Below are 24,537 nucleotides of genomic sequence, written 5' to 3'. Positions count from 1 at the left end.
CCCTGCAACCAGCGAGTACATAAAATATCCTCCATTCAGGCTGCAAAGGCATCTGTTTCCTCCTAAACTAGTTGAATGGTGTGCCACCGAAAAGAAAACTGGAAAAATATGCATTTTACTTAATAAAACACAATTTCGATTACCATGCACCCAAAGAACAGTGGCTTCCATCATTCTTAAATGGAATAAGTTTGGAAGCACCAAGACTCTTCCTAGACCGGCCACCTGGCCAAACTGAGCTATCGGGGAGAAGGGCCTTGGTCAGGGAGGTGACCAAGAACCCGATAGTCACTCTGACAGAGCTCCAGAGTTCCTCTGTTGAGATGGGAGAACCTTCCAAAAGGAGAACCATCTCTGCAGCACTCGCGAGACAGAAGCCACTCCTCAGTAAAAGGCACATGACAGCCCGCTTGGAGTTTGCCAAAAGGCACCTAAAGGACTCTCAGACCATGAGAAACAAGATTATATGGTCTGATGAAACCAAGATTGAACTCTTTGGCCTGAAAGCCAAGCATAACGTCTGGAGGAAACCTGGCACCATCCCTATGGTGAAACATGGTGGTGGCAGCATCATGTTGTGGGGATGTTTTTCAGCAGCAGGAACTCAGACTGGGGAGAAGGTTCACCTTCCAACAGGACAATAACCTGAAGCACACAGCCAAGACAACGCAGGAGTGGCTTCGGGCAAATCTCTGTGTGGCCCAGCCAGAGCCTGGTCTTGGAATCGATCGAACATCTCTGGAGACCTGAAAATAGCTGTGCAGCGACGCTCCCCATCCAACCTGACAGAGCTTGAGAGAATCTGCAGAGAAGAATGGGAGAAACTCCCCAAATACAGGTTGCCAAGCTTGTAGTGTCATACCCAAGAAGACTTGAGGCTGTAATCGCTGCCAAAGGAGCTTCAACAAAGTACTGAGTAAAGGGTCTGAATAATTATTTAAATGTAATCAGTTATTTATTTATTTTTGCTAAAATTTCTAAAAATCTGTTTTTGCTTTGTCATTATGGGGTATTGTGTGTAGATTTATGAGGGAAAAAACAATTGAATACATTTTAGAATCAGTCAAGGGGTCTGAATACTTTCCGAATGCACCATGTATAGTCTGATATACCACAAATTTCAGCCAATCAACATTCAGGGCTAGAACCAGTTATATAATTGTAAACAAACCAATTTTGCGCATCTGATTAATTATAAATCCGACAGGGGAGTTTGAGTGATGAAAGTTGAACACAGGGTGTGAAATCGTTATAAATGGCCCATTTGCGAGATTGACTTGTCATTTCAATAGGCATAGGATACAGACTAAAATCGGCGTTCATGATTGCATTTAAACGTTGCCTTTGTTTGCCTAGATAAAGGCAGGTAGCCTATTTTTTTGTTGTTGAGAAATGTCATGGCGACCGTGGTCCAATCCGCAAACAAAATATTTTGACGACATCGTTTCCAATGTATCCCAGTGAGTTGAACCACTGGGCAGATTGAGTCAACTGTTCATACAAGACGTCAGAAATAACTACGCCCTCTAGGGGTCTCGGCGCTAATTTAATCATGATTTTAGGATAATTTGTAGCGTATTTTATAGCTGAAACTCATCAGTTTGGTTTATAGTACAACATCGAATAAAACCCCACATTTAATGCAAGTATTTCACAGCTGGTAAAACTATTGTGGAGAGAAAATCTCTCCATCTTTCAGCTAAAAATAATTCCGTGTGTGCTATAATTTGTTTACAAACTCTTGACACGCCCTTTATGGCAGTGAATTGGCCCCATATGTCGAAGGACTACCTCTGTCGAAACCACACTTTCGACATGCCTAAAGAAATGTCTGACTGGCATAGTTCAACGAGTAGTGACTCACATTTAGGGTGTCTCCCTCCTGCTCAAGGCGAGCTCAACTTTTATTCTCTTTCCCTCCGCTTGCATTCTTCCAATCATTCACCACGCTGTGTGCACGCGAGTTCAACATAGTTCCTGTTAATTTGTTTAGTATATTTGTACGTTCTATTTGCCTTTGAAACGAACGGCATTGTTGTCACTGGATTAAGTTTTATTTGTTGTTATGGGGGACTTGATTTCGAGCCACCTGGATGAGGGCAAGCGGGAGATCATTAAAGGTGAGTGCGTTGGGATTTTGTCAACATTAGCTTTTACCACAGTAATGCATGTTTTGTGTGTACGTACATACATACATACATACTACAGATCATAAATGCGTGAATAAGAACTAGGGAACTGAACAATATAGCCGTCATAGTCAATGTTACCAGCAGCATTTTAGTGATCTGAATGGAAACACTTTTCGTTCTCTATCATGAATATAGCAGGTAAAGTAAACTACTAGGCGTGTGTCTAATATATGGAAAAGTTCGATTCCAGTTCTCAAGTTTTAGTGTTACCATAGCTCTCGAAAACCGATCTCCATTGGTAGGGTTTTCAGCTTACATTCGCCCAAGGTTGGCTCCACGTGAACAACAATTCTGATGCTGTCGTTTAACGTTCAGAAGCGTCAATCAGCGCTTTTCAAAACGGTTTTCAAAACATATTCTTATATTTAATTATAAAAAAGATACACATACTCTAGCAGTTTTGAACAGATACGATACACAAGTTCTGTGCCCACAGTCAGCATGGTCTCAGACTTGACGTAACATAGTAAATGTAATTCCAGGATACTTTTAAATTAGTATATTTTAGGTTTGGCATGGGTACAAAAGACAAAGGTTACTTAAGGCGAAAGCGAAAGGTGGGTCGGTGGACATACAATTGAAGTCGGAAGTTTACATGCACTTAGGTTGGAGTCTAACTCGTTTTTCAACCACTCCCCAAATTTCTTGTTTACAAACTATAGTTTTGGCAAGTCGGTTAGGACGTCTACTTTGTGCATGACACAAGTAATTTTTCCAACAATTGTTTACAGAATTATATTTAACTTATAATTCACTGTATCACAATTCCATTGGGTCAGAAGTTTACATACACTAAGTTGACTGCCTTTAAACAGCGTGGAAAATTCCAGAAAATTATGTCATGGCTTTAGAAGCTTCCGAGTCAATTGGAGGTGTACCTGTGGATGTATTTCAAAGCCTACCTTCGAACTCCGTGTGTCTTTGCTTGACATCATGAGAAACTCAAAAGAAACTCCCCAAGACCTCAGAAAACAAATTGTAGATTTCCACAGGTCTGGTTCATCCTTGGGAGCCATTTCCAAACGCCTGAAGGTACCATGTTCATCTGTACAAGCAATAGTACACAAGTATTAACACCATGGGAACATGCAGCCATCATACTGGTCAGGAAGAAGACGAGGAAGGTACGTTCATCTCCTAGAGATGAACGTACCTTGGTGCGAAAAGTGCAAATCAATCCCAGAACAACAGCAAAGGACCCTGTGAAGATGCTGGAGGAAACAGGTACAAAAGTATCTATATCCACAGTAAAACGAGTCCTTATATCGACATAACATGACAGGCCGCTCAGCAAGAAAGAAGCCACTGCTCCAAAACCGCCATTAAAAAAAACCAGACTACGTTTTGCAACTGCACATGGGGACAAAGATCGTACTTTTTGGAGAAATGTCCTCTGGTCTGCTGAAACAAAAATATAACTGTTTATCCATAATAACCATTGTTATGTTTGGAGGGAAAAGGGGAGGCTTGCAAGCCAATGAACACCATCCTAACAGTGAAGCACTGGGGTGGCAGCATCATGTTGTGGGGGTGCTTTGCTGCAGGATGGGACTGGTGCACTTCACAAAATAGATGGCATCATGAGGGAGGAAAATAATGTGGATATATTGAAGCAACCTGTCAAGACATCAGTCAGGAAGTTAAAGCTTGGTCTTCCAAATGGACAATGACCCTAACACGGAACCCAAACCGTCTGCGTGCGTGCACACATTTATTTTGCCCCCCCCCCCCCCTCCCCTCACACCAAACGCAATCACGACACGCAGGTTAAAATATCAAAACAAACTCTGAACCAATGACATTAATTTGGAGACAGGTCGAAAAGCATTAAACATGTATGGCAATTTAGCTAGTTAGCTTGCACTTGCTAGCTAATGTTAATTTGTCCTATTTAGCTAGCTTGCTGTTGCTAGCTAATCTGTCCTGGGATATAAACATTGAGTTGTTATTTTACCTGAAATGCACAAGGACCTCTACTCTGACAAATTAATCCACACATAAAACGGCCAACTGAATCATTTCTAGTCATCTCTCTTCCTTCCAGGCCATTTCATCGTTGAACTTATATGGGGATCGCATCTAAACCTTCATAGTATTACCACGACTACAGGCAAAACAGTTTGTCTTCCGTCTTTCAACAGTTCGTCTTTCAATATAACCAATGAGGAGATGGGAGAGGCAGGACATGCAGCGCGATCTGCGTCAGAAATAGGAATGACTTCTATTTGCCGTTGGCATCGCAGACACTCTTTGGCGCGCGCAATAATTGAATAACATGGATTTCTGCATTTATTTTGCGACACACGTCGCGTGTCCGGTCTGATCAGCATGTTAGCATTCTTCCAAAGTTGTGGCAAAATGGCTTAAGGACAACAAAGTCAAGGTATTGGAGTGGCCATCACAAAGCCCTGACCTCAATCCTGTAGAAAATGTGTGGGCAGAACTGAAAAAGCGTGTGCGAGCAAGGAGCCCTACAAACTTGACTCAGTTACGCCAGCTCTGTCAGGAGGAATGGGACAAAATTCACCCAACTTATTATGGGAAGCTTGTGGAAGGCTACCCACAACGTTTGACTCAAGTTAAACTATTTAAAGGCAATGCTACCAAATACTAATTGAGTGTATGTAAACTTCTGACTGACTGGGAATGTGATGAAAGAAATTAAATCTGAATTAAATCATTCATAAATAATTGAATTTACCATAGGTGGGCATTAATATGTAGTTGACCACCTCCCCCTCCAGGATTTCCACTAGATGTTGGAACATTGTTGCGGGGACTTGCTTCCATTCAGCCACAAGCATTAGAGGGGTCGGGCACTGATGTAGGGCGATTAGGCCTGGCTTGCAGTCGGCGTTCCAATTCATCCAGAAGCGATGGGGTTGAGGTCAGGACTCTGTGCGGGCCAGTCAAGTTGTTCCACACCGATCTCGATAAACCATTTCTGTATGCACCTCATTTTGTGCATGGGGGTATTGTCATGCTGAAACAGGAAAGGTGGAAGCACAGAATTGTCTAGAATGAGTTAACTAGAACTAAGGGGCCTAGGCCAAACCATGGTAAACAGCCGTAGATCATTATTCCTCCACCAAACTTTACAGTTGCCACTAATAATTCGGGTAGGTAGCATTTTTCCTGGCATCCGCCAAATGCAGATTAATCTGTCAGACTGCCAAATGGTGAAGCGTTTCCACTGCTCCAGAGTCCAATGGTGGCAAGCTTTACACCACTCCAGACGCTTGTCATTGTGTAATCTTAGGCTTGTGTGCGGCTGCTCGGCCATGTAAACCTAATTCATGAAGCTCCCGACAAACAGTTCTTGTGCTGACGTTGCTTCCAGAGGCAGTTTGGGACTCGGTAGTGAGTGTCTGTCCTCAGTTGCAACAATCTTTACTCGCTTCAGCACACGACTTGCTGGAAATGTTGCATTCTATGACGGTGCCACGTTGAAAGTCTCTGAGCTCTTCAGTAAGGCGTTGCACCTTCTTCACCACACTATGTGGGTGGACCATTTCAGATTGTCAGTGATGTGTACGCTGAGGAACTTGAAGCTTTTCACCTTCTCCACTGCTGCCCTGTCGATGGGGGTGTGCTGTCTCCTGAAGTCCACGATCAGCTCCTTACTTTACTTTTGTTGACGTTGAGGGAGAGGTTATTTTCCTGGCTCCACTCTGCCAGGGCCCTCACCTCCTCCCTGTCGGACGTTAGCGTCTATGAATGGGTTAGTGTCACCACAGACGGTAGTCTGATTAATCAGGCTGTAATACACAATGAATTGGTATATACAGCCTGTAACTTTTGAATGCAAAATCGTGTAAATGTTCCTTAAATGCCAGAATGTTGAATAAAAAGTTATACAACAATGTGTGGATTGTTCTCAATCCTCCCATGATTGAGTATATTATTTTCATTGTCATGGAATGCTTGGTTGAATAGCTATTGACAAGAGAACCGAATATCCAAAATAAAACTTTACCTTGGTGCCAGACCATATACCTACCGGCTCTCTAAAAATGTGGTGAACAATAATTTCCTGTGGATATTTTGTCTCAAATTTTGAGTAGCTGAAGGACAAAATGCACAGAGAAATGTTAAGTTCAAATGTAACTTTTTGTCAGCATTCTGTCTTTTATGGAACATATACACGATTTTGCACACACGTTTCAGGCTCTATATACCAATTCATTGTGTATTACAGACTGATTAATCAGACAACCCAGAGGCATGGTTTAAAGTGTGTGTGTGTGTGTGTGGGGGGGGGGGGGGGGGGGTAATTGTTAATTTTCTATGTAAATCCCCTTTACTTGAGTTGATAGCAATGTAAAGCCCACGTGGCTGTGGCAATGGTGACCATAAGAACTGAGTTTTATCTCACTGTATAATCATACTCTTGTGCAGCAGTCTGTATAATCCCAGTAGCTTCAAAGGTCTGCCTGTAGGAACTTGTCCACAGGCAGCTGAGAGGACGTGCCTTCATCAGAGAGGAATAACATAACACATGATTAACAGGGTTTTTTTTCTGAGTAGAAAGGTCTTGGGCAGGCTGTCAGTTGTTTCGGGCCATCTACAGTACCAGTCAAAAGTTTGGGCACACCTACTCATTTCAGGGTTTTAATTTATATTGACTATTTTCTATATTGTAGAATAATAGTGAAGACATCAACACTATGAAATAACACATGGAATCATGTAGTAACCAAAAAAGTGTTAAACAAATCCAAATATATTTGAGATTTTTCAAAGTAGTTACTCTTTGCCTTGATGACGGCTTTGCACACGCTTGACATTCTCTCAACCAGCTTCACCTGGAATGGTGTTTCAACAGTCTTGGCGTTCCCACATGTGCTGAGCACTTGTTGGCTGCTTTTCCTTCACGCTGCGGTCCAATTCCTCCCAAACCATCTCAAATTGGGTTGAGGTCAGGTGATTGTGCAGGCCAAGTCATCCGAGCGGATGTTAGTATTCGAATACTTGAGTATTAATTTTGTTGAGGGGGGGGGGGGATATTTGGCCATATTTTAACACTGAAGCCTTTTTCTAAATTAAAATATCCATGTGATGTTACATACAAGTGTATACCATGACATTTCTAATTATTAATTTGAAAAGCTTGTTGTTTTATTAAAGTCGTTTTTATGATGTGCGTGGTGCTCCCCCAAAAAAGACATGTGGCCAACCAGTAGCCTTGACCTGTGTAGCTTTGCCAAGTTAATTGGCCAACATAAACTACAAAGAGACTCAATGTGTAGCAAGTGGAGTGCAAGTTTACTAATGCAATGCAAGATGGAATAAAATTACGGAATTAAAAGTAAGCGACATTAGGAGTAGGCTACAACGAGCAACCAACGAGGGAGAGAAAGCGTAGCAGGTGGCCTCTGTTAACCTAGCTAGCTTCTCTTGGCTACTCCAGTCAACAGGCACTGTTATATGGGATGATAAATAACATTGTGGCTTTCTACAAGTCTTAGCTGTAGCCGAGTTGCCTTGGCATCTCTCTCTCCCTCGTTCTGCTCGCTACAACACAACGCCCCGTACCTTCTGCAGCGGCAGCAATAGAGCGCCAGCTTCTCCCTCACTCAGCAGGGCTTAGGTAAAAATAGGTATTTAGAATATCCGGATATCCAACAAAAATTCATGATACTATTCGAATAGTGAAATTATTTCAAACTCACAGCCCTAATAGCTAGACAGTCAGGGAGATTCTTTGATTTTTTTTTTTTAAGATGCATTCAGGAGTTTATTTTGTTGTCATGACATAAGGCCACCATTGATTTTGTTATAAAATTTGAGGCACTCCGATAGCATAAACTGTGGCAAAATGTGTAGAATTGCTTTAAAACTGCAAAATGTTATCTCCACCACATGGAAAAAGGTGTAGAAATGTGCTTTAAAACAGCTTTCTGGCTCCCGACTGGCACAGCGGTCTAAGGCCCTGGATCTCAGTGCTAGAGGCGTCATTACAGACACCCTGGTTTGAATCCAGGCTGTATCACAACCAGCCGTGATTGGGAGTACCATAGGGCGGCCCACAAATGGCCCAGCGCCGTCAGGGTTTGGCCGTTGTGGGCCGTAATTGTAGATACAAATTTATTCTTAAGGGATTTGCCTAGTTAAAGGTAAAAAAAAATGTATTATGATAATAATGCATTTTGTCACTGTGGCCAACAGGAGGGCTTCAAGAAATACAGTACCATTGGCCATGCCACTGTCACGCCCACCACCTAAGCCCCATTTTGATCCAGAAAAGAACCCTGGGCAAGGGTGTGTTGGGCAACAGGAGAGAATGAAGGCTCCCTCCCAACATTGACATTTAGTATCAACACCTACCTAGCCGTAGCACACCAATGCTTATATTCTTCATTGAGGTATCCTGACTCCTAATCAACTACCGATTTTTCTTTTGAATGGCCATGTGGCTTTATAAACCCTGGCTGCACACAATACATCAATATGAAGAATGTCGAGCTATCTTATGAAAAACCAAACATTTTTGTAGATAACAAGTGAAGTCTTTCTCTATTCCAAGTAATCGTGTGCCATTAGCAGGGAAACATCTGAGAGAGTGATCCTCTTGATGATAAAGGGAGCAACGTTCTCTTTTGGAGTCATACTTTTAATGCGTTGGCCAGCCAATCCAAAGACGCATATCAGATGTGGAATTACAGGAATGCATGAAAAAAAGCATGTGTGCTTGTGGCTGGAAAACTAGAATATTTGGGGCCTTGGGCTGCAGTCAGTATCTTGCGAGTCTCGGACAGAGAGCGGAGCGCCACACAGTCTCTAAAGTACTGACTGTCAAGGGCCTGAAGACGTCAAGGTATTCTTTCAGTCTGCTCTGAGGAAATGTCTGTTCGTTATTATGTGCTGAGACGCACATACACACACATAGGTGCCCGCCTGTTTGCGCACACAAACCACATATTTACCTTAACAGCATGCCAGACAGAGAGGGAGAGAACTCTTACTGAAAATCAGTCACTATATTCTGGATGTAGCCAAGGTGACTTCCCTTAGTTTGGATAGTTAATAATTGAATCATCATATATCATTGTGTCATGACTCATTTCCCTGTTTTGCTGGCTGCTTGGTGCGTTCTTCACGTGTATATTCTGGTCCAGCTCTGTTGAGAGAGAGAGTTAGAGTTGCCTTGATGCTGATAGGATCTACAGTCAGGGAATCCCTCCACACGTGGCCATGTTCCAAGACTGAACATCCTAACTGTATTCCAGTAACCCTTGAACGAGGTCATCATCTTGAGACTAGTAGGATAGGGTTGCAGCAAGAGCTGTGGCGGTCATGACATTTTGTCAGACGGTTATTGTCTTGAAAATGACTGCTGGTCTCACAGTAATTGACCGTTAATTAACATAAACATGTTTAGAATCTCCAGGCCTCCATGCTTACAAGCCACTGATGCGTACCTTTGGAAAATCTATATTTAAAAGAATAATAAATACATTTTAATATACACCATCACAATAAATCCATTATTCATTTTAGGCAGGTCTAAAGAAAGAACCGAAATATGAGTAGGCCTACTGTATGTTATCTGGCTATGCGCCATGTAAGGTAGTTAATTTAGCGGACAAGATTTGCTTAAGTCCCATGCCATTATTTTATATGATTTTATAGTAAGAATAATATTATTGAACTTAGCTGCAAATAGAAAGGATATTGTTCCCATTCATATGCTCAGTCTCTATGGAAGTGGCTATGTCGAGCGTAAAAGTGATAATTTGAAACAGCTCCTAGATTAGATTTAAAGTTATTGGCTAATTTAGTTGTGAATGATACAAACCTTTAGAATGTCTTAGAAATCAAAATATATATGGGCTGCGTGATGTGATTAGGTTATTGACTATTTGAAAAAGTTGCAAAAAAAGCTTGCTCTCTGTTCCTTCCCTCAGACTGAACACGCTGTTCTCTCAAGGGATCATATTTTCACCCATCAGACTATTCTCAATTTAATCTGGTCTTTACTGATATGTCAAATTTGTTTCAATATAGAATGGCACATTATCAAATGGGCAGGGGGGAAAAAAAACGTCCTCCTCAATGTGTAAATATTTGTATGAACATAACAAGATTCAACAACTGAGACCTAAACTGAACAAGTTCCACAGACATGTGACTAACATAAATGGAATAATGTGTCCATGAACAAAGGGGGGGTCAAAATCAAAAGTGGCCACCAGCTGCATTAAGTACTGCAGTGCATCTCCTCCTCATGGACTGCACCAGATTTGCCTGTTCTTGCTGTGAAATGCTACCCCACTCTTACACCAAGGCACCTGCAAGTTCCCGGACATTTCTGGGGGGGAATGGCCCTAGCCTTCACCCTCTGATCCAACAGGTCCAGAAAGTGCTCAATGGGATTGAGATCCGGGCTCTTCGCTGGCCATGGCAGAACACTGACAGTCCTGTCTTGCAGGAAATCATGCACAGAACGAGCTGGTGGCATTGTCATGCTGGAGGGTCATGTCAGGATGAGCCTGCAGGAAGGGTACCACATGAAGGAAGAGGATGTCTTTCATGTAATGCTCAGTGTTGAGATTACCTGCAATGACAACAAGCTCAGTCCGATGATGCTGTGACACACCGCCCCAGACCATGATGGACCCTCCACCTCCAAATTGATCCAGCTCCAGAGTACAGGCCTCGGTGTAACGCTCATTCCTTCGACGATAAACGCGAATTCGACCATCACCCCTGGTGAGACAAAACCGCGACTCGTCAGTGAAGAGCACTTTTTGTCAGTCCTGTCAGGTCCAGCGACGGTGGGTTTGTACCCATAGTTGATGTCTGATGAGGACCTGCCTTACAACAGGCCTACAAGCCTTCAGTCCAGCCTCTCTCAGCCTATTGTGGACAGTCTGAGCAGTGATGGAGGGATTGTGCGTTCCTGGTGTAACTCGGGCAGTTGTTGTTGCCATCCTGTACCTGTGTGATGTTCGGATGCACCGATCCTGTGCAGGTGTTGTTACACGTGGTCTGCCACTGCGAGGACGATCAGCTGTCCATCCTGTCTCCCTGTAGCACTGTCTTAGGCGTCTCACAGTACGGACATTGCAATTTATTGCCCTGGCAACATCTGCATGCCTCCTTGCAGCATGCCTAAGGCACTTTCACACAGATGAATAGGGACCCTGGGCATCTTTCTTTTGGTGTTTTTCACAGTCAGTAGAAAGGCCTTTTTAGTGTCCTAAGTTTTCATAACTGTGACCTTAATTGCCTACCGTCTGTTAGTGTCTTAACGACCGTTCCACAGGTGCATGTTCATTTAATTGTTTATGGTTCATTGAACAAGCATGGGAAACAGTGTTTTAAACCCTTTACAATGAAGATCTGTGAAGTTTTTTTAGATTTTTATGAGTTCTTTGAAAGACAGGGTCCTAAAAAAGGGATGTTTTCTTTTTTTGCTGAGTTTATGATCTTTCCCAGACTCATGGATTGAAAGTTTGTAGCGTAGCATAAGGTAACCTGTCCATCCAGTATGTATAATAATACGGTCACTCAAAGGCGATTTATTAGAATTTGTTTAATTTTGGAGTGTAGGCTAGACTATATATATATATATATATATATATTTATTTATTTATTTATTTATTTATTTATTTATTTATTATTTTTTTTACCAAAGACACCTTAAATCTTTAAAAAATATATATATATTTCTGCCATGAGTAAAATGCAGTAGGCTGTTATGCTATGTATTGTTTAACCACACAATCGTGATGTTTGTTGTGTTACAGCCTGAATTTTAAATGCATTATATTTAGATTTTGTGTCACTGGCCTAACACTGGCAATAATGTCAAAGTGGAATTGTTTTTCAAAATTTTTACACATTAATTTAAAAAAAATGAACAGCTGAAATATCTTGAGTCAATAAGTATTCAACCCCTTTATGGCAACCCTAAATGAGTTCAGGAGTAAAAATGTGCTAAACAAGTCCCATAATAAATTGCATGGATTACCTTGATTTTTGAATGACTACCATCTGTACCCTACACTTACACACCGAACAGAAACATGAACGCAACATGTAAGGTGTTGATCACTTATTTCATGAGCTGAAATAAAGGATGCAAGAAATGTTACGTACGCACAAAAAGTGCATTTCTCTCATGTTTTGGTCACAAATTTGTTTACATCCCTGTTAGCGGACATTTCTCCTTCGCCAAGATGATCCATCCACCTGACTGCAGGAATGTCCACCAGACCTGTTGTCAGATTATTGAACGTTCATTTACCTACCATAAGCCGTTTTAGTCGTTTTAGAGAATTTGGCAGCAAGTCCAACCGGCCTCACAACCACAGACTACATGTAACCACGCCAGCCCAGGACCTCCACGTCCGACTTCCACACCTGCAGGATCGTTTCCACAACCGAAGAATATCTGCACAAACTGTCAGATGCTCATCTTCAATGGCCACTAGAACGCTGGAGAAATGTGCTCTTCACAGATGAATCCCGGTTTCAACTGTACCGGGCAGATGGTAGACAGTGTGTAAGGCGTTGTGTGGGCGAGCACTTTGCTGATGTCAACATTGTGAACAGTGCCCCATGGTGGCGGTGAGGTTATGGAATGGGCAGGCATAAGCTACTGACCTCGAACACAATTGCACTTTACAATGGCAATTTAAATGCACAGAGATATCCTGAGCCCATTGTCGTGCCATTCATCCGCCGACATCACCTCATGTTTCAGCATGATAATGCACTGCCCAATGTCGCAAGGATCTGTACATAATTCCTGGAAGCTGAAAATGTCCCAGTTCTATCACGGCCTGCATACTAACCAGACATGTCACCAATTTAGCATGTTTTTGATGCTCTGGATCGATGGGTACGATAGCGTGTTTCAGTTCCCGACAATATCCAGCAATTTCGCACAGCCATTGAAGAGGAGTGGGACAACATTCCACAGGCCACAATCAACAGGCTGATCAACTCTTATGCGAAGGAGATGTCGTGCTCCATGAGGCAAATGGTGGTCACACCAGATACTGACTGGCTTTTTGTCCACACCCCTACCTTTTTGTGAACAACAGATGCATATCTATATTCCCAGTCATGTGAAATCCATAGATTAGGGCTTAATCAATGTATTTCAATTGACTGATTTTCCTTATATGAACTGTAACTCAGTAAAATCTTGAATTGTTGCATGTTGTTTATTTTTGTTCAGTGTAGTTCACATATGCCAGTCCTGGACTAATCAAACTGCTGAGAACTGTAGGGAGAAGGAAGAAGGTCACCTAGAGTTTGAGAGCTAGTGCATACCATACATTTACCCACCCACCCATAGGCTATTTAGCTGTTTAAGTGCAGTTGTTCAACATTTACTTCCCTAAAGTAATTAAGTAGTCAATTTGATGTAAGGATGTGGTTGGTAAAGATTTCGGCTGCATTCCAAAATGACACCCTAGGGTAATTCCACGCAAAAATATTTTTGGTATCTCAGATGGTTCTGGATATTCTCACACAGAAACTTCATTAGGAGGAAGGATGTTTGATATGCATTTTACATTTTGTATCACTTTTTTGAAAATAATTTTAAAGTTGCCATTTTATGCCCTTTTTTAGACCTATACATGCCTCTGTAAGAAGACTGTGTGAACCCTACATGATACAGCAGCATATTGGTGTCATTTTACTCCTTATGTGCTCTTAAAAATGAAGTATGTCTAGATTCTTCACAACATTTTTCACATCAATTTATTCAACATTAAAATATATTAATATGAATATCTCAAAAGTACTTTGTTTGGAACAATGTGATCTTCAAACACATTACATTTCTGCTGCCTTTGGCCGCTTTCATGATTTTCAAAAAATGGTTTGTGATACAAATGTAAAAAGCATACCAAACATCCTTTCTCCCAGTGAAGTTCTCCCTATTCCCTATATAGTGTTGCTATGGGGGACTTGAAAGTAGTACACTAATATAGGGAGTAGGGTGCCCGTTTGGCTCTGCTCAAAAGTAGTGGCTTATAAAGAGATTAAAGTGCAATTTGAGACTGAGCGTTCTCCTGTGAGTCATTGGAACATGACAAGACAGTAACCCAGCTTTCACCCAGACTCAGCACTGCTGAGGCCCCCAACACAATTAGCTGGGACACGACGGCACACCAAATGAACAAACTAGCACAGCGTCAGCTAGTCTCACAATAACAGAGCCAAGATGCTCCCCATCTCTATTTCTTCCATCTTTTTAACTCGTTTGTTTCTTCTTCTCCATGAAAATGGATTAAAGGGGAAAATGAAGTGTTTCTTTGAATAGAGGATGGTAATATGGTGAAATGCAATTACCTTATTGCTCTCAGCCTCGGTGTTACTGCTTAACGGTGTAAAGATTAACTTTACAGTATACACAATCATGAATTTGACCTGGATTGCCAAACTAACTCCCACATAGTTGCCGCCTAGCCGGGCTGAACATGTACACAATGCACAGAAGGAAGGATACTCTTCAGTCCGGGCACTATAGCATATTGTATCTGACTGCCAATTGTCTGCAATAGTGATTTGAATTACAGTACTCTGATTTTCTCCATTTCAATTACTCTTTTGTGCCTCCTAATTTGGGGCGGCAGGTAGCCTAGTGATTTGTGCGTTGGGCTCCCGAACAAGGCAGTTAACCCATTGTTTTCTGGTAGGCCATCATTGTAAAATATGAATTTGTTCTTAACTGACTTGCCTGGTTAAATAAAGGTTAAATACTTATATATATATATATATATAATACACACACACACACAGTGGGGCAAAAAAGTATTTAGTCAGCCACCAATTGTGCAAGTTCTCCCACTTAAAAAGATGAGAGGCCTGTAATTTTCATAGTAGGTACACTTCAACTATGACAGACAAAATGAGAAAAAAAATCCAGAAAATCACATTGTAGGATTTTTAATGAATTTATTTGCAAATTATGGTGGAAAATAAGTATTTGGTCAATAACAAAAGTTTATCTCAATACTTTGTTATATACCCTTTGTTGGAAATGACAGAGGTCAAACGTTTTCTGTAAGTCTTCACAAGGTTTTCACACACTTGCTGGTATTTTGGCCCATTCCTCCATGCAGATCTCCTCTAGAGCAGTGATGTTTTGGGGCTGTTGCTGGGCAACACGGACTTTCAACTCCCTCCAAAGATTTTCTATGGGGTTGAGATCTGGAGACTGGCTAGGCCACTCCAGGACCTTGAAATGCTTCTTACGAAGCCACTCCTTCGTTGCCCGGGCGGTGTGTTCGGGATCATTGTCATGCTGAAAGAGCCAGCCACGTTTCATCTTCAATGCCCTTGCTGATGGAAGGAGGTTTTCACTCAAAATCTCACGATACATGGCCCCATTCATTCTTTCCTTTACACTGATCAGTCGTCCTGGTCCCTTTGCAGAAAAACAGCCCCAAAGCATGATGTTTCCACCCCCATGCTTCACAGTAGGTATGGTGTTCTTTGGATGCAACTCAGCATTCTTTGTCCTCCAAACACGATGAGTTGAGTTTTTACCAAAAGGTTCTATTTTGGTGTCATCTGACCACATGACATTCTCCCAATCTTCTTCTGGATCATCCAAATGCTCTCTAGCAGGGGGACACGTCTGGCACTGCAGGATTTGAGTCCCTGGCGGCGTAGTGTTACTGATGGTAGGCTTTGTTACTTTGGTCCCAGCTCTCTGCAGGTCATTCACCAGGTCCCCCCGTGTGGTTCTGGGATTTTTGCTCACCGTTCTTGTGATCATTTTGACCCCACGGGGTGAGATCTTGCGTGGAGCCCCAGATCGAGGGAGATTATCAGTGGTCTTGTATGTCTTCCATTTCTTAATAATTGCTCCCACAGTTGATTTCTTCAAACCAAGCTGCTTACCTATTGCAGATTCAGTCTTCCCAGCCTGGTGCAGGTCTACAATTTTGTTTCTGGTGTCCTTTGACAGCTCTTTGGTCTTGGCCATAGTGGAGTTTGGAGTGTGACTGTGAGGTTGTGGACAGGTGTCTTTTATACTGATAACAAGTTCAAACAGGTGCCATTAATACAGGTAACGAGTGGAGGACAGAGGAACCTCTTAAAGAAGAAGTTACAGGTCTGTGAAAGCCAGAAATCTTGTTTGTTTGTAGGTGACCAAATACTTATTTTCCACCATAATTTGCAAATAAATTCATTAAAAATCCTACAGTTGAAGTGTACCTATGATGAAAATTACAGGCCTCATATTTTTAAGTGGGAGAACTTGCACAATTGGTGGCTGACTAAATACTTTTTTGCCCCACAGTATAGTAGAGTCCTGTAAAATGCCACACTGTATGTTACAGTATGTACTAGGACTATACAGCACACGTATTACAATCTGTTGAGGGACAAGTATTGCATAGGAGTGACCCCCATCTGATGTGAGATAATACACATGCCCTGTCAGCACTCCCTTCCTCCCCCTAACCTCTCTTGACAGTGGGGGAAGAGACTTCTTGTTCTTCATGAAGAACAAGAAACCCTCACCCATCCTCTCACTGCAGAGAGAACTCACACTCACATCTGAATCATATTTCTCACACTCGGGCTCCAAACCTCTAGGGCACAGGGTTGGTTATTATGGGATCTAGTGTCAACTAAGGCTGTATCTAAAATGGTACCCTATTCCCTATATTGACCTATGGGCCCTGGTCAAAAGTATTTCACTATATAAGGGATAGGGTGCCATTTGGGATGTACGTAAGACAGAAGCCCACAGTACTGTAGGATAGTTTTCATACAACACAATGTTTTGAAATTGAGTTTCCATTTTTGATTCAGGTGAAGTTTTACGAACGGCAGCAACAGCACAAAGTCTGAGTTGGAGAGTTTGCTGTTCATCAGGAAATATTTCAGTGGACTGTTAAACCTTCACAGAAAAGTTCCAGGGAAGTTTATTCAACTGTAGACTACAAGACACTAAAGGCCAGTTGAATAGGGGCAGTATTATCTGTGAGCCCAGATACCGCATGCTGTCTAGTTAGACATCATGTACTGAGAGAAATTAAGCTTTTCATTTTTTTTAAAAGAAGTCCAGTGGTCCTGCCACCATGTGATCATGCCTCACAAACAACCGAGTAAATCAAAGGACAGTGTTGAGAGCATGTCAACTGTGTCATGCGCCAAATCAACCGCTCACACCTGTGAATATTGTTAAGTGTTATGAAGTCTGCCAATGCCATACAGGGTGCTCTTTCAAGTTACCTTGTGATTTCAATCACTGGTAGGCTTTCTAAACACGTTTAACAGAGGATAAAGACTGCCAATCTGGCTGTATAAATTCATTGTGATTGCTATTCTAATGTCATGTTTGGGAACAATGAGAAGTGTCACTGTCTCGCCTTGATCACATGAAACTAAGTCAGCATGTGACTCAATCAAGTGACACACACACACGCACTGTTGTATTTTGTGGTTGTTACTCCTCGGGCCTGTCATTCCAAGCTTTCAAAAGTGACCACACCCCCAACATGGGAACCATTCCCAGGCCAACTCTCTTTCCTAGCTCCCTCTCACTGGTTCAGTTTTTCAAAGGGATTTTTTTTATTTTTTTTGCTGGAGTGGGTCTAAACCCTGAACTGATTTCCAGGTTTTGTTCCATCAGTAGCACTGAAGACACTAGAGCCCCCCCCCCCCCCCCCCCCCCCGACTAAGTTGTTATTAATAGTTACGTAAAGCAGACACTTCCTCACCAGTCAGCCAGCTGGCCCACCAGGACATTCCCCAAGCTTTGTGTCATCTTATTTTGGGAGAAATGGTTGGTCATACTCACATCCTAAAAAGAAAAACGCCATTCACTGTTTACTTAGTTCTAATTACCACCTTTTAATGACTTGGACCCCTGAGTGGCGCAGTGGTCTAAAACGCCGCATCTCAGTGCCAGAGGCGTCACTGCAGTACCTGGTTCCAATCCAAGCTGCATCACATCCGGCTGTGAGTGGGAGTCCCATAGGGTGGCACGCAATTGGCCCAGCGTCGTCCAGGTTTGTCCCGGGGTAGGCAGTCAATATAAATAAGAATTTGTTCTTAACTGACTTGCCTAGTTAAATCAAATCAAATCAAATCAAATTTTATTTGTCACATACACATGGTTAGCAGATGTTAATGCGAGTGTAGCGAAATGCTTGTGCTTCTAGTTCCGACAATGCAGTAATAACAAGTAATCTAACTAACAATTCCAAAACTACTGTCTTGTACACAGTGTAAGGGGATAAAGAATATGTACATAAGGATATATGAATGAGTGATGGTACAGAGCAGCATAGGCAAGATACAGTAGATGGTATCGGGTACAGTATGTACAAATGAGATGAGTATGTAAACAAAGTGGCATAGTATAGTATAAAGTGGCTAGTGATACATGTATTACATAAGGATACCATCGATGATATAGAGTACAGTATATACGTATGCATATGAGATGAATAATGTAGGGTAAGTAACATTTATATAAGGTAGCATTGTTTAAAGTGGCTAGTGATATATTTACATCATTTCCCATCAATTCCCATTATTAAAGTGGCTGGAGTTGAGTCAGTGTCAGTGTGTTGGCAGCAGCCACTCAGTGTTAGTGGTGGCTGTTTAACAGTCTGATGGCCTTGAGATAGAAGCTGTTTTTCAGTCTCTCGGTCCCAGCTTTGATGCACCTGTACTGACCTCGCCTTCTGGATGATAGCGGGGTGAACAGGCAGTGGCTCGGGTGGTTGATGTCCTTGATGATCTTTATGGCCTTCCTGTGACATCGGGTGGTGTAGGTGTCCTGGAGGGCAGGTAGTTTGCCCCCGGTGATGCGTTGTGCAGACCTCACTACCCTCTGGAGAGCCTTACGGTTGAGGGCGGTGCAGTTGCCATACCAGGCGGTGATACAGCCCGCCAGGATGCTCTCGATTGTGCATCTGTAGAAGTTTGTGAGTGCTTTTGGTGACAAGCCGAATTTCTTCAGCCTCCTGAGGTTGAAGAGGCGCTGCTGCGCCTTCTTCACGATGCTGTCTGTGTGAGTGGACCAATTCAGTTTGTCTGTGATGTGTATGCCGAGGAACTTAAAACTTGCTACCCTCTCCACTACTGTTCCATCGATGTGGATAGGGGGGTGTTCCCTCTGCTGTTTCCTGAAGTCCACAATCATCTCCTTAGTTTTGTTGACGTTGAGTGTGAGGTTGTTTTCCTGACACCACACTCCGAGGGCCCTCACCTCCTCCCTGTAGGCCGTCTCATCGTTGTTGGTAATCAAGCCTACCACTGTTGTGTCGTCCGCAAACTTGGTGATTGAGTTGGAGGCGTGCGTGGCCACGCAGTCGTGGGTGAACAGGGAGTACAGGAGAGGGCTCAGAACGCAACCTTGTGGGGCCCCAGTGTTGAGGATCAGCGGGGAGGAGATGTTGTTGCCTACCCTCACCACCTGGGGGCGGCCCGTCAGGAAGTCCAGTACCCAGTTGCACAGGGCGGGGTCGAGACCCAGGGTCTCGAGCTTGATGACGAGCTTGGAGGGTACTATGGTGTTGAATGCCGAGCTGTAGTCGATGAACAGCATTCTCACATAGGTATTCCTCTTGTCCAGATGGGTTAGGGCAGTGTGCAGTGTGGTTGAGATTGCATCGTCTGTGGACCTATTTGGGCGGTAAGCAAATTGGAGTGGGTCTAGGGTGTCAGGTAGGGTGGAGGTGATATGGTCCTTGACTAGTCTCTCAAAGCACTTCATGATGACGGATGTGAGTGCTACGGGGCGGTAGTCATTTAGCTCAGTTACCTTAGCTTTCTTGGGAACAGGAACAATGGTGGCCCTCTTGAAGCATGTGGGAACAGCAGACTGGTATAGGGATTGATTGAATATGTCCGTAAACACACCGGCCAGCTGGTCTGCGCATGCTCTGAGGGCGCGGCTGGGGATGCCATCTGGGCCTGCAGCCTTGCGAGGGTTAACACGTTTAAATGTCTTACTCACCTCGGCTGCAGTGAAGGAGAGACCGCATGTTTTCGTTGCAGGCCGTGTCAGTGGCACTGTATTGTCCTCAAAGCGGGCAAAAAAGTTATTTAGTCTGCCTGGGAGCAAGACATCCTGGTCCGTGACTGGGCTGGGTTTCTTCCTGTAGTCCGTGATTGACTGTAGACCCTGCCACATGCCTCTTGTGTCTGAGCCGTTGAATTGAGATTCTACTTTGTCTCTGTACTGGCGCTTAGCTTGTTTGATAGCCTTGCGGAGGGAATAGCTGCACTGTTTGTATTCGGTCATGTTACCAGACACCTTGCCCTGATTAAAAGCAGTGGTTCGCGCTTTCAGTTTCACACGAATGCTGCCATCAATCCACGGTTTCTGGTTAGGGAATGTTTTAATCGTTGCTATGGGAACGACATCTTCAACGCACTTTCTAATGAACTCGCACACCGAATCAGCGTATTCGTCAATGTTGTTATCTGACGCAATACGAAACATCTCCCAAGTCCACGTGATGGAGGCAGTCTTGGAGTGTGGAGTCAGCTTGGTCGGACCAGCGTTGGACAGACCTCAGCGTGGGAGCCTCTTGTTTTAGTTTCTGTCTGTAGGCAGGGATCAACAAAATGGAGTCGTGGTCAGCTTTTCCGAAAGGGGGGCGGGGCAGGGCCTTATATGCGTCGCGGAAGTTAGAGTAACAATGGTCCAAGGTCTTTCCTCCCCTGGTTGCGCAATCGATATGCTGATAAAATTTGGGGAGTCTTGTTTTCAGATTAGCCTTGTTAAAATCCCCAGCTACAATGAATGCAGCCTCCGGATAAATTGTTTCCAGTTTGCAGAGAGTTAAATAAAGTTCGTTCAGAGCCATCGATGTGTCTGCTTGGGGGGGGATATATACGGCTGTGATTATAATCGAAGAGAATTCTCTTGGTAGATAATGCGGTCTACATTTGATTGTGAGGAATTCTAAATCAGGTGAACAGAAGGATTTGAGTTCCTGTATGTTTCTTTCATCGCACCATGTCACGTTAGTCATAAGGCATACGCCCCCGCCCCTCTTTTTACCAGAAAGATGTTTTTTCCTGTCTGCGCGATGCGTGGAGAAACCTGTTGGCTGCACCGCTTCGGATAGCGTCTCTCCAGTAAGCCACGTTTCCGTGAAGCAAAGAACGTTACAGTCTCTGATGTCCCTCTGGAATGCTACCCTTGCTCGGATTTCATCAACCTTGTTGTCAAGAGACTGGACATTGGCAAGAAGAATGCTAGGGAGTGGTGCGCGCTGTGCCCGTCTCCGGAGTCTGACCAGAAGACCGCCTCGTTTCCCTCTCTTTCGGAGTCGTTTTTTTGGGTCGCTGCATAGGATCCACTCCGTTGTCCTGTTTGTAAGGCAGAACACAGGATCCGCGTCGCGAAAAACATATTCTTGGTCGTACTGATGGTGAGTTGATGCTGATCTTATATTCAGTAGTTCTTCTCGACTGTATGTAATGAAACCTAAGATGACCTGGGGTACTAATGTAAGAAATAACACGTAAAAAAACAAAAAACTGCATAGTTTCCTAGGAACGCGAAGCGAGGCGGCCATCTCTGTCGGCGCCGAAAGTTACACAATGACAATGTTTTGATCAAGAAGATCTTCATCAGGTCAAACAGAAAAGTTTTAATTACAGTGTTTGGCCTTTTCTATTCTTTAACCTTATTTCATTCCAATAATTAATAATAAAATTTATTTTGGTGGGTGCTTATACAGTATTTGTCCTATTTCAAATGTGTTTTTTTTTTATATGGTCACAGCCAGTATTACTACTTCTGACCTGACCATATTTTTGGTTTTTTCTGCAACAGAGTTGCAGTGCATTAGACTCACTTTAGCCTGGTCCCAGATTTGTTTCTGCTATCTGGCCAACTCCCTATGAAATTGTCATGTTTGGCATGACAATAGCTGACAAGGAGAGCAGAAATATACTGACACACAGGCTCGGCTCACTCCACCTAGAGGTGACCTATGTCCGAATAATTGTGGCCTGTTTAACCATCCATTGTCTTTGACCTATAACTAAGGGATTAAGCAGTCAGAATCTGTGGGAGAGAGTTTAATTGAGCAAGCATCTGGTGACTGGATGGGTTTGGACTGACTGGAGGAGTGGAGGAGCCACTTGCAGTTTTAGTCCTCTGTCTACAGTCCGATGTTTGTTCAAGATGGATTGTGAGTCACTGCACAAACAGTGATACAGCTATGAAAGGCTACCCTAAAACCACCACCAACGTGTCACCTGCTATTCCTTCTCTGTACCATGGTCCTCAAGTCTCTGATAGACCCACACTCGACTCTGATTACTTCCATCAGTAATCTGATGGAAGGCCTGTGTTGTGTTGGAAGGCCATAGGAAGGAGTGGCACAAGGTGGACTTTGCTGTGAGCCTATCATTCCCACAAAATAATTGGTGATATTTCAACCCCTCCCCATGTCTTGTTAGCCTAGTTCCTTACTAACCCGGTTCATTCTAATGTCCAGTCCCCCAGACGCTGCTCCTGCTTGCCTAATGTCTTTACCAGAGCCCTTAATTATACTGTAGCCTCAGTCTTTAGAAAGCAAATCTGATCCATCTCTCATTATTTTCACCCAACCACCTCTCTCCCAGTCCCAGCAAAAGAAACATTCCATAAACTTAATGCAGAACAGATGGGATCAGAGAGATTATCTCTGCTCCAACTATAATTACTATCTAACATTATCGTATTTCCCGTGTAAGTGCTATAGTATCAGAAATACACATTTTGCCAATTTTGTTTTGGCAATACCATTTAGTCACTCACTCGGTTGGGCTACTACTCACACTCAATTATTTGTAGCAATTGTTCTCCTCAGCTGGGTCTTGGGTTGGTGGTCTTAGAATATGATTGGTCTAAAGAGCAGCAGATGGAAGGACTCTTGCCGTCCTCTTTCAGAAGAACCCAAACTATTTGGCACCAGTCAGGTGGTTCTTTATTTCCCCAATTGGCCTCGTTCCATTTCTCTTTCTCTCACTTTCTGGTTGCGCGTCCCAAATGTTACCCTGTTCCCTACACAGTGCACTACTTTTGAGCAGAGCCCTCTGCCCTGCCAGCAGACCATTCCTCGCCACGCTACATTTATAGCACCACTCTCTAAATAGACAAGAAAAAACAACAACATTTGACTTATTTTTTTTCTTTATTTCCTTCTCTCCAAAATAGCCCAGACATAGAGGCGATAACATCAGAAATAGCCCAGACATAGAGACGATAACATCAGAAATAGCCCAGACATAGAGACGATAACATCAGAAATAGCCCAGACATAAAGAGACGATAACATCAGAAATAGCCCAGACATAAAGAGACGATAACATCAGAAATAGCCCAGACATAAAGAGACGATAACATCAGAAATAGCCCAGACATAAAAAGACGATAACATCAGAAATGGCCTCGCTCGGTATGAGAGTCACATAAAGAAACCGCTAAAATAGATACACACAAACTATCTAGGTCAAATAGAAAGATCCCTGGCAATTTCCAGCTCTAGTCCAGGATATAACTTTGAAGTCAGGGCCTTTTCAGTTTCACAAACAAATTGATAATGTGCCAGATTTGTTTCCATGCCAACTCCATTACTGGGTAGAGTAAAAGGATCTGTGAACTGAAGGCTAACTCCAGGTAATGCAAACATGACTGTGTGGACATTCTGATAAAGGACCGTGTGAAATGCTGTACATTCTTCAAAGCCTGTGTTTTACTTTCCACTTGGAAACATTTTGTTGTTTTACACCGTGATAAACGTAGTAAATAGGAATTGAGGTAATGGTGCACTGGAACGAGAGAAAAGTGCCCGTTTGCTCTCTCAAAGACTATTACATACAGTTGAAGTCGGAAGTTTACATACGCCTTAGCCAAATATATTTAAACCACTTTATTTTTTTTATTTTTTTTTTACAATTCCTGACATTTAATCCTAGTAAAAATTCTCTGTTTTAGGTCAGTTAGGATCACAACTTTATTTTAAGAATGGGTAATGTCAGAATTAAAGGTCGAACGATTAATCGGAATGGCCGATTAATTAGGGCCAATTTCAAGTTTTCATAACAATCGGAAATCGGTATTTTTGGGCTCCTATTATTATTTATTTATAATTTATTTTTTATACCTTTTATTTAACTAGGCAAGTCAGTTAAGAACACATTCTTATTTTCAATGACTGCCTAGGAACTGTGGGTTAACTGCCTTGTTCAGGGGCAGAACGACAGATTTTCACCTTGTCAGCTCAGGGTTCCAATCTTGCAACCGCACAGTTAACTAGTCCAACTTTCTAACCATTGTACTCCACGAGTAGCCTGCCTGTTACGCGAATGTAGTAGAAGCAAAGGTAAATTGCTAGCTAGCATT

At 42.9% G+C, this 24,537-nt stretch overlaps 2 protein-coding genes across 2 annotated transcripts in view; one reads left to right on the top strand and one right to left on the bottom strand.

The window, feature by feature from the left end:
- Positions 1-3,572, bottom strand: part of stxbp1b (syntaxin binding protein 1b) — a 57,817-nt gene extending 54,245 nt beyond the window's left edge. Inside the window, exon 1 of the mRNA XM_090237958.1 lies at positions 3,095-3,572. The gene's annotated coding sequence lies outside the window, so the exon portion shown is untranslated. The remainder of the gene's footprint in view (positions 1-3,094) is intronic.
- The window catches only part of LOC110525990 (protein Niban 2), a 60,967-nt gene continuing 37,905 nt past the window's right edge, over positions 1,476-24,537 (top strand). The window contains exon 1 of the mRNA XM_021606544.3: positions 1,476-2,120. Coding sequence (XP_021462219.1) covers positions 2,066-2,120 — 55 coding nt within the window. The 5' untranslated portion in view covers positions 1,476-2,065. The remainder of the gene's footprint in view (positions 2,121-24,537) is intronic.

Source organism: Oncorhynchus mykiss, chromosome 6, assembly GCF_057628025.1.
Source record: "Oncorhynchus mykiss isolate SJ-2025 chromosome 6, ASM5762802v1, whole genome shotgun sequence".
NCBI lineage: Eukaryota > Metazoa > Chordata > Actinopteri > Salmoniformes > Salmonidae > Oncorhynchus > Oncorhynchus mykiss.
This window is presented reverse-complemented; position numbering and strand designations above follow the sequence as displayed.